The sequence below is a fragment of the Mobula birostris genome, chromosome 23 (genome assembly GCF_030028105.1).
Source record: "Mobula birostris isolate sMobBir1 chromosome 23, sMobBir1.hap1, whole genome shotgun sequence".
Classification (NCBI taxonomy): Eukaryota; Metazoa; Chordata; class Chondrichthyes; order Myliobatiformes; family Myliobatidae; genus Mobula; species Mobula birostris.
In genome coordinates, this window is record NC_092392.1 from 28,103,483 (window position 1) to 28,118,793 (window position 15,311).

The 15,311-nt window shown below is 44.6% G+C and overlaps 1 protein-coding gene across 9 annotated transcripts in view; it reads right to left on the minus strand.

Moving 5' to 3' along the window:
- The window catches only part of sema3d (sema domain, immunoglobulin domain (Ig), short basic domain, secreted, (semaphorin) 3D), a 258,748-nt gene that overhangs the window by 27,397 nt on the left and 216,040 nt on the right, over positions 1-15,311 (minus strand). For all 9 annotated transcript variants that reach the window (XM_072241690.1, XM_072241691.1, XM_072241695.1 and 6 more), the window contains 2 exons: positions 9,657-9,879; positions 3,059-3,147 (listed from right to left, as the gene is read on the minus strand). In XM_072241690.1, coding sequence (XP_072097791.1) covers positions 3,059-3,147; positions 9,657-9,879 — 312 coding nt within the window. The remainder of the gene's footprint in view (positions 1-3,058; positions 3,148-9,656; positions 9,880-15,311) is intronic.

Here is a 15,311-nt window from a genome sequence, read left to right on the forward strand (position 1 = left end):
ACAAATTGGTGGGTCGAACCTGTTTGTAGTCCTAGAGTCATAGAGGAGTACAGCAAGTATACAGGCCCTTCGGCCCAACTAGTTTATGCTGACCACAGTGCCCCCCCCCCGATACTCCCAACTTCCTGCATTCGCCCCATATCCCTCCATGTACCTACCCAAGTGCTCCGAATTGTACCTGCCTCAACCACTTCCTCTGGCAGCTCACCACCCACCTCCGAAATTTTCTCTTTTAAATCTTTCCCCTCTCACCCTAAAGCTATGCCCCATGGTTTTTGTCTCCCCTACCCTGGGGAAAAGACTGTTACCAGCACCTTGTCGATGCCTCTCACAATTCTAAACATATTTATGAGGTTACCTCTCGGTCTCCTACATTCCACAGAATAAAATCGGAACACGTGGACCTTGCAGAAACACTGACAGATTTGACAATAAAACACTGCTGTCTCAACTTAATTATTAAATACCCTTAAATGTTTCCTCAGCGGAGCCTGCTCCTGCCACCAGCAAGGAGAAGACAACTGAAGACTCTGCCGTTTTCCCACGGTACAGCCGTGAGTCAGCTTACTGCTGGATCATAGTCAAAGTCAGCAACAGTTATTACCCGACAACCATCAGGCTCCTGAACCAGCATGGATAACCTCACTCTCCTCAACGCTGAACTGATTCCACAACCTACAGAGTCAAGAAAGAAGGAGCCAATCCTGATTAAAGGCCTTGACTCGAAAGGTCGACTGTTTACTCTTTTCCATAGATGCTGCCTGGCCTGCTGAGTTCCTCAAGGATTTTGAATTTCCAGCATCTGCAGCTTTTCTCTTGTTTGCTATTCTCAGTATATTTAATTATTTGCACAATTTGCCTTCTTTTGCACTTTGGTTGTTTGTTAGCCTTTGTTTGAGTGTAGATTCTGTAAATTCTATTACATTTATTTATTTTCCTGAAAATACCTACAGGAAAATGAATCTCAGGGTAGTACAGTACATGGCTACATATACATACTTTGTTAATAGATTTACTTTAACTTTGACATTGTAGGCTGCATTTTTTCTGGAACAAGCAGCATTTACATCATGTGCCTCATAGCCAGCATGTTCTGCTCACTGGTACAAACAGAAACCCTGTCTCTCCATCCACACACTCAATTCCATTTAATTAGCTGTAGGAGAAGCTCATTAGCTTTCACCTGGAGCCAATTTATCAGCTTCTCGTTAATCCCAAGAAATTTGTTGATCATTTATCAAAGGCAGGTGTGATAAGAAAAAATTTGAAGTGTCCTTCCCAGTGTATGTTTGGACCTGATACCAGCATTGTAGTGAATAGAAACACGCGAGATTCTGCAGATGCTGGAAATCCAGAGTAACGCATGCCAAATGCTGGTGGAACGCAGCTGGTCAGGCAGAATCTATGAAAATGAATAACCAGTTGATGTTTCAGGCAAAGTCCCATCATCAGGATTGGACTCCTAAAAAATCTCAGCCCGAAATGTTGACTGTTTATTCCTCTTCATAGTTGCTGGCTGACCAGATGTGCCACTCCAGTATTTTGTATGTGTTACCAGCATTGCAGTAAAGATTAGTTAACTGTCTTTATATTTACCTCAGGGTTTCCCCACCAAGGTTAATGTAACACAGAATCAGCATGGAGAGCGGGCTTAGACACAGGGGAGCAAATATCTCCTATGAATCTAAAATATGTGGAAGTGTTAACGGTGAAGATGGATTTGTGGAATTACAGAGGAATATTGATCAGCTGGGTAAGTGGGCCAAGGGAATGACAAATGGAGGTTCAGTCGATAAGTATGAGGTGTTTCTTGTGGCAAGACAAACCAGAGTAGGAATTTCGCAGTGAATGACAGGGCCCCGCGGAATGTTGTAGGACAGAGATTCTCCTGTTCCCTGTTGTAGGATGGGGTACAGGTACATGGTTCCCTGAAAGTGGTGTCACAGTCAGACAGAATGGTGAAGAAGGCTGTTGGCACAATGGTCTTCATTAGTTAGGTCATTGAGTTCAGAAGTTGGAATGTTGTGTTGTAGTTGTACAAGACGTTGATAATCTGTATTTGGAATATTGGTAAATTGTTTTGTCGTGTGCACTGAGCTGTGGTGTTTTTGTATACCATCCATCCCGGATCACTTCATGACAACAGTGGGTTGAGGTAGTATAAGGGAAAAGAGCAATAGAATGCATAACAAAGTATAACAGTTATGGAGAATGTGCTGTGCAGTTTTAGCCTCTCTGCTTTAGGGAAGACAATGTTAAGCTGGAAAGAGTGCAGAGGAGATTTACAAGGATGTTGCGAAGACTAGAATTGTTAGATTGGATTGGACTTATTGGTCAAATTACTTTGAAGCATTGAAACATACAGCGAAATCCATCATTTGCATCAACAACCAACACAATCTGAGGATGGGCTGGGACGGCCCGTCCCACGCTTCTGCCGCCAGCATTGCATGCCCCCCCCCCCCCCTGCAACCCGTACATCTTGGAAAAGTGGGAGGAATCAGGAACATATGGAGGAAGCCCATGCGGTCACATGAGAAACTACTGATTCCTTACGGACAGCGGTGGGATGAGTTATGGAGAAAGGTTAAGCAGATGAACCTTTTCCATTGGAGGACAGAAGCATAAGCTGTCCAGTTGAGCTGTATAAAACCATGAGGGGCACAGACAGGGTGAATGTGCGTAGTCTCTTTCCCAGGGATTGGGAACCAAGAACTAGAGGGCAGAGGTTTAAGGTGGAGGGGACAGACTTAATAGGAACCTGCGGGACAAAGTTTTCACCCAGAAGGGGGTCCATACATGGAACGAGCTGCCAGAGGAAATGGTTGAGGCAGGTACAGTAACAACGTTTATATAGAAAGGAGAGGTTTGGAGGGGTATGGGCTGAAGGTGGGTAAATGGGGATGTCGGTCAGCATGGAGCATTTGGGCTGAAGGGCATTTTACTGTGCTGTATAACTCTGTGCTATGTGATGCTATGGGTATGGGCAACACTTACCTGTGACACACTGCAGAAGGTATGACCGTAACTGAGGTTAATCCTCAGGACACCTCCTTACCTTAAACACCTGCAGCTCCTCCAGGATCACTTCCTCAGTGACCCAGTTTTCCTTGGTGACGCTCACCACTTTCAAAACTGTTCCAATATCTGCACGGAAACAAAATCAATACTTTAAAACAGCTCCTGGAGAAAATGAAGCAAGTAGAACATTTTCAATTTTATCTTATTGACTTAATTAATGCAATATTTTATTTAAGTGCTGTGTTTTGTAGGTGCACCATGATCATGGGGAACATTGTTTCATTCGGTTTTATAGAAATCTATACACATTCAGATCACTATAAATCTGAACCTGAACTTAATCTGACTTGCACATTTTGCCCACCCAATGTGGGTCCTTTACAGAACATGTAGTGTTGGGGAAGTGAGAATAAGGGGTGACAACCCAAAAGCCTAACATTTCCAACATCTTTGGGGAGCAAGATTGGCTGAGTTATTTTATCAGTGCACCTCTCCTTTACTCTCTGTATACCCATGACTGTGATGCCATCCACAGCTCCAATCTGCTAATTAAATTTGCTGACAATACTACGCCGATTGGCCTAATCTCAAATAATAACGAGGCAGCCTACACAGAAGAAGTCATCACCCGACACAGTGGTGTCAAGAAAACAACCTCTCCCTCAATGTTGCGAAAACAAAGGAGCTGGTTGTGGACTACAGGAGGAATAGAGACAGGTTAACCCCTATAGATATCAATGGATCTGGGGCTGAGAGGGTAAACAGCTTTAAATTCCTCGGCATACAAATCACCGAGGATCTCACATGGTCTGTACGTACCAGCTGCGTGGTGAAAAAAGCACAACAGCACCTCTTTTACCTCAGGCTGTTGAAGAAGTTTGTTATGGGTCCCCAATCCTAAGAACTTTCTACAGGGGCACAAAGGAGAGCATCCTGACTGGCTGCATCACTGCCTGGTATGGGAACTGTACCTCCCTCAATCACAGGACTCAGCAGAGAGTGGTGCGGACAGCCCAGCGCATCTGTAGTTGTGAACTTCCCATGAGTCAGGACATTTACAAAGACAGGTGTGTAGGTTCATTGGGGACCTGAGTCACTCCAACCACAAACTATTCCAGCTGCTACCACCCGGGAAACAGTACCGCAGCATAAAAGCCAGGACCAACAGGCTCCAGGACAGTTTCTTCCACCAGGCCATCAGACTGATAAATTCATGCTGATACCATTGTATTTCTACGGTATATTTGTTACAAATTGCTATAAAATGCACATTGCACATTTAGAGGGACATGTAATGTAAAGATCTTTACTCCTGGTGTATATGAATGATGTAAGTAATAAATTCAATTCACTGAAAGCATCTGATCCAGATGCATCGCGGCTTGGTGTGGCAACTATTCTGTACGTGACTGTAAAAAACTGCAGGGAGTTGTGGACACAGCTCAGCACATCACGGAATCCAGCCTCCCCTCCATGGACTCTTGTCTACACTTCCCACTGCCTTGGTTAAGCGGCCGCCCGTCCATCCGTCTGTTATGTGCTGTGTCATATGATGTAGGTGATCTTGGACTTTCCATGACTATGATTGTTTATGACAAATTTTTCTACAGAAGTGTTTTGTCATTGTCTTCTTCTGGGCAGTGCTTTCACAAGACAGGTAACTCCAGCCATTATCAATACTCTTCAGAGCTTGTCTGCCTGGCGTCAGTGGTCGTATAACCAGGACTTGTGATCTGCACCAGCAGCTCATACAACCATCCACCACCTGCTCTCAAGGCTTCATGTGACCCTGATCAGGAGGCTAAGCAGGTGCTACACCTTGCCCAAGGGTGACCTGCAGGCTAGCGGAGGGAAGGAAAGCCTTACACCTCCTTTGGGAGAGACTTATCTCCACTCCGCAGCCAGTATAATCAAAATCCTACCCACCTTGGACATTCTCACTTCATTCCCCCTCCCATCAGGCAGAAGCTTTAAGGCACGAATTGCCAGGATCAAGGACAGCTTCTATCCTGTGGTTAATAAACTCATGAACAGACCACTTAAACACCAAAAAATGAATTCTTGATCGCCCAATCTACCTCATCGCTGCCCTTACACTTTATTGGAGTGACTCATGCAAAATTCTGGAGGAACTCAGCAGGCCAGGCAGCATGCATTTTTTCCTTAACATTTCATTCAGTGCCACTTTATTAGGTACAACTCCTTGCTAATGCAAATATCTAATCAGCCAAATAGTATACAACAACTCAACACATAAAAGCATGCAGACATGGTCAAGAGGTTTAGCTGTTGTTCAGACCAAATATCAGAATGAGGAAAAAATGTGAGTTAAGTTATTTTGACTGTGGAATGATTGTTGGTGCCAGTATGGGTGGTCTGAGTATCTCAGAACGTGCTGATCTCCTGGGATTTTCACCCAGAATAGTTTCCAGAGTTTACAAAGAATGGTGCAAAAAACAAAAAAAAAACCTTGGAAGGGGCAGTTCTGTGGGGGGAAATGCCTTGTTAATGAGAGAGGTCAGAGGAGAATGGCCAGACTGGTTCAAGCTGACAGAAAGGCGACAGTAACTCAAATAACCACACGTTACAACAGTGGTGTGCAGAAGAGCATCTCTGAATGCACAACAGGCTGAACCTTGAAGTGGGTGGGCTACAGCCGTGGAAGACCACACCAGGATCCACTTCTGTACCTAATAAAATAACCACTGAGTGTATATTCTGCGCTGTTCCTTTTCACTCTGTCAGTGTGTTTATGTACGGTATGAGCTGTCTGGGTCAAACATAAACAAAAGCTTTTCTCTGTATCTCAGTAAATGTGACCACAATAAACCAATTCACCAACATTCAAGATTCAAAATTCAACATTCAACACTCAAATTTAGTTATCACTTGTATGTCGAAACATATAGTGAAATGCACCATTTGTGTTAACAACCTGCATAGCTGAGGGTGTGCTGGGGAGCAGGAGTGCATAAAACTAAATTTATTGCTATAACAGTTATTGTAACAATTCTCGATTTAACTCCATTAAGTTAACTCCGGCTGTGACGGACAGAACAACATGGAGGAACCTGGCAGCACTGATGTATAGACAAACTGAAGGCCAACAGTTACCTCCCAGCAGGAAGCCCCCCGGAAACAAATGGTGCTCTGCCTTTATATGGCAACTGCAATTTACAGAGAAGGAAGTTCCGCTGAGATTGGGCAGGGTTTTGAGGAGACCTCACATGGGGCATGGTGTGAAATGCTGTTCTCCCTCGGGTAGTGCGGATTCACAGGAGAGGTGCAAGGAGTGATGTATCCCCTGGGAATGTTTGTGGAAGATTGTTCATGCTGAGTGGGGGTTGAAGGAGTCAGAGGCGATCTCGCTGAGACACGAGGGGTGCACAGGGGAGATGAGGAGAGAGTGCAGAGACCAGACCAGAGTTATGTCCTTATCTGTGGCTACTCTTCAGTCCACATACCACAATGGAGAGAGAGTGTCACTCAGCCTAAGAGGAGGGAGGATGACTGCAGAGTGCACCATAGTCTGCCTGTCCCCTTGCCCCACATTCTCCCTACATCACTTCCCCTTACCCATCTCATTTCCCTCACTTCCCTTCCCCTGCCCTCACCTCCCTGCCTCATTCTCCTCTCCCCCTGCCTCACTCACCCTCTCCCTGCCTCAGTCTCCTTCGTTCTGATTCACGCCTCCAGTCTGAACCCCTCCTGCCTCACTCCCCTCACCCCTTGCCCCACTCACTCTTGGCCTTCACCTCACTCCCTTCCACAATATGATGGAAAAACTCATCCCGGCCATTGGTGGGGTTCCAAACACTGGCCTACATCTGATTTACACAAACAGCATTGCAACACAAAGTGTTCATTGTGTGCACATCTGGACTGGGGAAGCAGCCACATTGATTTATAGCATTTTCATGCTGGGCCACACGCCCTGATAGACCTGAAGCAAGTGGGTCCCTGTGCATTGGATTAATGTCCAGTTAATGAAACCATTTACAGAAGCCCCTTTGCCAACACACAGAACTGCAGAGGATCAGACAACAGTTACGCTCTATAAAACCTGATTAGACCGCACTTGGAGTATTGTGTTCAGTTCTGGTTGCCTCATCATAGGAAGGATTTGGAAGCTTTAGAGAGGATGCAGACGAGATTTACCGGGATGCTTGCTGAAGTAGAAGTCAGCGAGCTGTGGCTTTTCCCTTTGGTGCAAAGGAGGATGAGAGATGATGGCATAGGAGATAAAAGATGAGAAGAGGCATAGGTAGAGTAGCAACACACATCAAAGTTGCTGCCTGGCCTGCTGCATTCACCAGTAACTTTTATGTGTGTTGCTTGAAATTCCAGCATCTACAGATTTTCTCGTGTTTGCATAGATAGAGTAGACAGCTAGAGACTTTTTCTCAGGAGGGCAATGGTCAATACCAGAGGACGTCCATTTCAGGTGAGTGGGGTAATGTACGGGGGGAGTGACAGAGATAGGTTTTGTACAGAGTGGTGGGTGTGTAGAATACCCTGCTGGGGGGTCGTGGTAGAGGCAGATAAATTTAAGGAACTTTTAAGGAGCATTTAAGAGACTTTAGATAGCCAAACAGATAGAAGGCAAATGGGAGGGATATTTGGGAGGGAAGGGTTAGATTGATTATGGAACTGGTTTACACTTTCATTCTGGCATCTTCCCCCTTCTTTTCCAGTCCTGACGAAGGGTCTCGGCCTGAAGCGTCAGCTCTTTACTCTTTTCCATGGATGCTGCCTGACCTGCTGAGTTCTTCCTGTGTGGGTTGATTTCCAGCACCTGCGGCATCTCTTGTGTTTGGGTTTATATAAGTCAAAGTTTAAGTAAAATTTACTATCAAGGCACGTATACTGTATGTCACCATTCATCTTCTTACAGGCATTTGCAGGAAAATATAACAATACATAAACAAAGAGTGAGAAACAACCAATGTGCGAAAGACAAGTTGTGCGAATAAAGAGTACTGTGTACATCAGTTGCCGGCACAACATTGTGGATGAAGCACGGTGCTACACTGTGCTTTGTGTTCTACTTTTCTCATACAGAACATAAAATGAATCTCAGGGTTGTATATAGTGACTATATATATATACTTTGATTATCAGTTTATCTAAACTTATATTTATAAAATGTATGCATTAAATAAATATATGGTGATACATACATCGATAATCAATTTACTTTGAACTTTGAACTGAGGAAGGTTTCACTGACACATAAAATTACAGTTTACAGTGAGGTTGGAGCCTGGCCAAGGTGTGAGTGAGCAACCCAAGTTATCTGAGATGGTGAGGGGTTGGTGGGGGATGAGGGATGGTGGCAAGAGTGGGGGAGAGAGGCAGTGTTAAAGCTCTTGTGGTGGCATCCCATTGAACGTATTGGGTGACCATCCAAAAGCCTGGACTATTGATCCATTAACTTTAGAGCGAATCCTGCCAAGGGCAGCTGGAGATAAAAAAACGCACCTAATAAAATGGATGAGGAAGTTATAGGATACTAGCAAAGATTTTACTATCATTATCCCCCAATAAAAACACTATTGTCCTCTAGTGATGGGATTCCGTTGTCGGTGACCAGCCTGTTGAAGTGTGTCTGCGGGCTGACTGAGCTCGGTTCTGTCTGTAACTTGTCCCGGAAAGGAACCAGCTCTGTCAATGTGGTCAGCACAGAGCTGAGCTCAGATACAGTAAAAAACATGTCCTGCATACTGCTCATACAGATCAGATCATTACACAATCTGATAGAACCAGGAAAAACAATAAAAAGGCAGAATAACGTGTAAAAGCACCCTGAAACATGCAGTGCAGTATAGGAGAGGTTCCTTACTAGTTAGGGGATTAAGAGATATGGGAAGAAGATGGGAGAATGGGGTTGAAAGCAAAGAGCCATGGTTGAATGGCAGAGCAGATGTGGTAGGTAAAATAGCCAAAGCTAGCTCTAATCAAGTCATTGGATATATTTAAAGCAGAGGCTGATAGGTTCTTGATTAGTATGGGTGTCAAAGGTTATGGGAGAAGGCAAGAGAATGGGGTTGAGAGGGATAATAAATCAGCCATGATGGAATGGTGGAGCAAGCTCAATGGGCCAAACGGTCTTTAAGTCTGCTCTATAGATCTTAATCGTCTTCTGGGAGAGGATGGGGTGGGGGGGGAGTGGGGTGTCATGAGTTGGTGAAGAGCTCCATCTGCAGGACAACAGGAGCTGGAAAAGGCAGTTATAAACACACAAGATTCTGCAGATGCTGGAAATCCAGAGCAGCACGCACAAAGTGCTGTAGGGAATCACCAGGTCAGGCAGTACCTGTGGAGAACAATAAAGAGCCTGTGTCTCAGCCCAGAACATTGACTGTTTATTACTCTCCACAGGTGCTGCCTAATAATGCTGAGTTCCTCCAGCGTTTTGTGTCATAAGAGGCCGCTTATGATTTCAGATACGGGACACAGCAGATGCTGGTATCGGCTGCCAGAACTTGGGGTCAGGCAGCATCTGTAGGTGCCAAGCTATGGCAGCATGAAAAAGTCCAGTTAACCATATGCACCCAGTTACCTGCTCTCAGTGGTTACCTGTTATCAGAATTTACCTGCAGCCAGTTACCTGTAAACCACCTGCAGCCAGTTACCTGTGCCCAGGAACATGACATCGTACTGTCCATCTTCAGCCACCACGTGGTCCACCACAATCTGCGTCAGCCGGTACTCCACGTTGATCCTGGTGAAGACGGGCTTCGCCGCCATCGGGTGCACAGACTGGTACATCACCGGGTGATAGCGGATAAAGCTGATCACCTCATCCGGGAAATCCTTTGTGGACTTTATCAAGGGATCATAGGTTCTACTGGGGCACTGTTGGGGAAGAGATTGGTACTTTTAAAGAACAGTGCAGTATGAAATTTTATAACAAATAGGTCACAAATAGTCATAGGGTTTTACAAGAAGGAAACAGGTACCTCTGTCCATGCTGACCAAGATGTCTATCCAAGCAAGTGCCATTTGCCTGAATTTGGCCCATAATCTTCTAAGCCTTTTCTATGCATGTACCTGTCCAAATGTCTTTTACATGTTGTAATTGTACTTGTTTCTAACTGTTCTGCTGACTGCTCATTCCATGTATTTCCTGTCAGATCTCCTTCCTCAGATCCTTTTGCCCTCTCACCTCAAGCCTGTGCCCTCTAGTTTCTGGCTGCCTGGCCTGGGAAAATGGTGGTGGCCTTCCTTCCACCTTATCTACAGCCCTCGTGATTTTACCAGCCTCTGTAAGTCATCTCTCAGCCTCCTTCACTTCAGGGCAAACAGTCTCAGGAATCTGAATCTGAATGTCAGTGAGTTCAGTGTCAATCTGATTGAGGAGGAAGGAACGAGATGACACCATGATCAGGTTGCACTTTGTGAAAGAGCAGATTAAACCACAGGTAAATCTCTTCCAACTCCACTGGCACTCGCTTTCTTTCCAAAGTTAGCCGAAATCTCACAATCTCCAGCAGTCAGAATGACTGTCTTTTCATGCAAAGTGCTGCCTCACCCTCTAGTGGCTGAAAGGTTAGTTTCAACAAATTCTCCCTGTCTCTGTGCGAACCACCAGATCTTCACCCCCAGCTCCTTCTGCCCAGCTGCTGTGTGGCAGTGCGGAGTCTGTCACCTCTGACACAACGGGCATGGCCTTCACTGTTAGACAGCCCGAGAAAAACACAAGGAGCAACATCGACACCGAGATGTAGTTGTGTTCAGGTGGTGCATTGCAGATAGAAAATTCCTTCCACTGCAAACACAGAACGCGCTTGCAATGTCAGAACCCAAGTGCGGAGGAAAGACAGACTCTGATGTAGAGACAGTGACCTGAGTTTATTCATAAAAATTCAGACAGAGCATCAGTGGTTCCGCCAAACGACACCGCGACACATAACATTCTCAAAACTCAGACCCCGGATTAGTGCTAATCGGGTATTTGCTTAAATAATACAAGTAATATGGAATCCCCAAACCTATCAAAAATAAACTTAACAGATTTAAACAGAAAGCACCAGGAAACTGCAATACAAAGAGTGAGTCACCGAGAGAGAAAAAGCACAATTAACAACTCTCATTGAGCAACAATTAACCAATTGAGGTGCTCTCAAAACTTCAGAGCACAACACACTCTGGCTCCCTATATGAGCCCAAAGAGTTTATAACATCTAAAGCACTGACTGAAACAAGAAATATAAAGGCAGGAAGGATAAAAGCGAGGAAGACTTTGGATACTCAAAAGTGCCTGCATGGATAACGATGACCCAGACCAAACATAATTCCAGTTATACTGCCCCAGAAATTGTTGACATACAGAGGTGCCTAGAAAATGCAAATGAGAACAAGATATCATATTAAATGATTAATGATGGCCTTCTTCAAATATTGATGGGCAAAGATGTCACCTATCAGGAACACAGACATGGTAGGAATCAATAAACAGCCATGTTGTAATGTGCATTATTCATGCAAGGAACGACAGTGGCTATATTTCATTAGGAGTTTAAAGAGACTTGATATGTCACTAAACACATGCAAAAATTTCTTCAGCTGTACCATGGAGAGCATTCTAACTGGTTGCATCACTGTCCGGTATGGAGGGGCTATGCACAGGATTAGAAAAAGCTGCTGGAAGTTGCAAACTCATCATGGGGATCAGCCTCTCCAGCACTGAGGACGCCTTCAAAAGGCGACGCCTCAAGAAGGAGGCGTCCATCATTAAGGACCCCATCACCCAGGACATGCCCTCTCCTCATTGCTGCCATCAAGAAGGAGGTACAAGAGCCTAGAGACACTCATTCAATGTTTCAAAATAGCTTCCTCCCCTCCAACATCAGATTTCTGAATGGACAATGAATTCATGAACAGTACCTCACTATTTCCCCTCTCTTTTTGCATTACTTGTTTAGTTTATTTTTATATATACTTATTGTAATTTATAGCTTTTAATTATATTGTAGTACAATGCACAAAACAGATTTCACAACATATTGTATGCCAGTGATTTTAAACTTGATTCCGATATTGGTGGTGTCAAAGGCCTACACAGAAAGACACAGTACTTGTCAAAAAGTTAGAGTAAAGCATTCCCAAAATTTCAGATCTGTAACTCTTACATTGACCCATAGCTCGCCCACCCCACAAGCAACACACCTGGTCATTGTCCATAATGAGAAGTGTAAATATTAACCAGAAGTTTTCTGCAGCAGTCTCTTCCCTGTTGCTAAGGAAACGGGTTCTGAGTGAACAATGAGAAACGCCATGAGGTAATGCTTGTAAAATCTTGTGAAGCACTGAATACCAGTGGGCAAGACTACACAGCCTGGACTAGTTCTTCACTGAGGCACCACGGGGACTGTGATGTTCACTTTAATGTAGATTTACTGAGAATGACCATCCCCTCTTGTGGTCAGTTTCTGCTCACATCTCCTAAGCTGCCCTACAGATTGTGACGTTGGCACCAGTCATCTGCAAGCCAAAACATCCTGTAGCATGTTCAGGAGTGTGCAGTTACAACCCACGCAAACTTTCCATAGCATCAGAGAATTTTAAGTAGCCGGGTTTCCAGTACAGGCAGATAAACTAAATTGAGAAAGTTTGGATCTGCTCTGTACCTCAGTGTCATTCCAATTCCTAAACATGCTGGTGGAAGAAATCACCACCTGTTCCAGCATTGGAGATACTTCCCTCCCCACGGTGGTGGGAGCCAATGATTTGCCTAACCATCAGACCCAAAATAGATCGTGGCATCAGCAGGAATGGGTTGTGGTGTCTGTAACCCCAACATTGCTGGGGAAAAGATATCATTGGCATCAGCCTACCTTCCATCAAGGACATATATACAGAGAGGTGCCAGAAAAGGGCCAGTAACGTCATGAAGGATCCCACCCACCCTGCTCATGGACTGTTTGAATCTTAATCTTGGTTCTTTTGCTGTCATCTCCTGCAGTGATCAGCAATGAACAAAGAATAACAAACATTCTCTGGGCATAGAGTGGCTGTGTAAGGTGACGATGGATGCTTTGACCACCCAGGATCTGGCCAAGACAAGTATTGCATTGAAATCTACCTGTGGTATGAGTCATTGGGACGCTGTTGTTCCACACGTTTATCCTGTTTCACCCTCAGTGGAGAGCACATCATCCACTGTGGCGGGAACAGAATGGCAGCAGCTGCTGGATTTCTACAGCTCCAGAAGGTGATGAGAAACATCTACTGACAGCGAGTTCCAAAATCACAAAACCACTGTGTACGCTGCCAGGTTCAATTGACTGCAGAAAGTAATGTACTGTATGATGAGCCATTTCAAATATAATTCAAGCTTGGCCTGAGTCATTGAGTCATGCTGATGAAAGTACAGGAGTTTGGCTGCCATGAGGATGAAAGTACAGGAGCCTCAGGAACTACACCACAAAGTTCAGGAACAGTTACTACTCCTCAATCATCAGGCCATTGAACAGAGGAGATAACTTCACTCACCCCAGCATTGAGCTGTTCCCACAACCTATGGGCTCATTTTCAAGGACTCTTCATCTGGTTGGGCTGGATTGTTCTCCAATTTTGGCAACTTACTCGCAAATTTTCATCACCATTGTGGTGTGTCCTCGGAATGCTTGGCCTTTATATACTTTTCAATCCGCTGATTGGATATCATTTCGGAAACTCAATTGTGATGTGGGGAGGAAATCTTGTTGCTGATTGGCTATGTGGAGAACTTTGTGCAATGTGGTCAGGAATTTTGCCCGCACCGGCTCATAAACAGGATCGAGGTCTACGTCTTTTTGTTTACAGAATTGTTTGCGGAAAACCATGCTTCTAGGAATAATCTTGCATGCCGTGTGTTTGCTTGTGCCATGACCCTCACTGATGCCCAGTCACATTTGCAACCCTCTCAGTCTTCATGGCTAGAGACTAGGGAGTCAGGCTGCTTTACAGCCAGTTGACATTCGTGGATCCTTGTGGATAATTTTCTCCCAGTTTGGCTGATGTAATATTTGCTGCAGTCCCCACATTGGTTTTTACAGACCACATTGGTCTCGTCTAACAACTTGGTTTGTTCTTTTGGTCTGCAAAGTACTCTTCTCAACGTTGCTGTTGGCTCATGTGTTACAGAAATTCTATGTTCTTGGAGCAGTCTTCATCTCATCTTCTCGATATTTATTATTTATTCATTATTATTATTATTATTACTACAACTTTTTTCTCTTTTTGTATTTGCACAGTTTTATTGTCCTTCGCACACTGGTGCTTGTTTGTCCTGTTGGAAGTGGCCTTTCATTGACACTATTGTGTTTCATTCTAATTAGTATGAATGCCTGCTAGAACATGAAACTCAGGGCTGTATATGGTGACATATATGTACTTTGATAATAAATTTACTTTGAATTTTGAACAGGCTCTCCTGCCTAACTGGTCCTTGCTAACCAAAATTAAAAAATACAACATCGAACACAGAACAGTACAGCACAGTATAGGCCCTTAGGTCCACAACGTTGTGCTGACCTAGACAAACATACTCCATAATCAATCTAACCCTTCCCTGCTGCACGGCCCGTAATCCTACATTTTTCTATCATCCATGTGCTCATGTAAGAATGACATAAATGTTCCTAATGTATCTGCCTCTACCATCACCTCCACGCACCCACCACTCTCTTGTAGAAAAGTTACCTCTGTCGTCTCCCATAATCCTTCCTCTACTCATCGTAAATGGATGTCCTTTGGTATTTGTCATTGCTGCACAGAGCAAAACGTATTGGCTGTTGATCTGTCTATGGCTCCCATAAACACCTCTATCAAGTAGTCAGCCATCCTCCTTCACTCCAAAGAGAAAAGCCCTATCCAAAAAGGCAAAACTCCCATTTGAGCTGGTCCTATTTGCTTGGGGTTGGTCCACATCCTGCTAAACCAGGGGTTCCCAACCTTTTTTCTGTCATGGACCAATACCATTAAGCAAGCCGTTTGCGGACCCCAGGTTGGGAACCCCTGCTGTAAACCTTTCCTAGCTAGTAAAGGCACTGCCCTACAGTGTCAGAGACCTCAGGTGCTGTCCGTGTGGAGTTTTCACGTTCTCTCGGTGACTGTCAGGGTTTCTTCTGGATGTTTCCAGTTTCCACATAGATGTGTGGATTAGTTATCTTAAATGTCCATTGTACATCGTCCACTGAGTGTGGATAGGTCATAGAGTCCAGGGGAGGGTGATGAAAATGTGAAAACAATAAAAATGTGGCAAAGTGTCCTGTGCTTTCCCAGCATATATAGCTCTTCTCAGG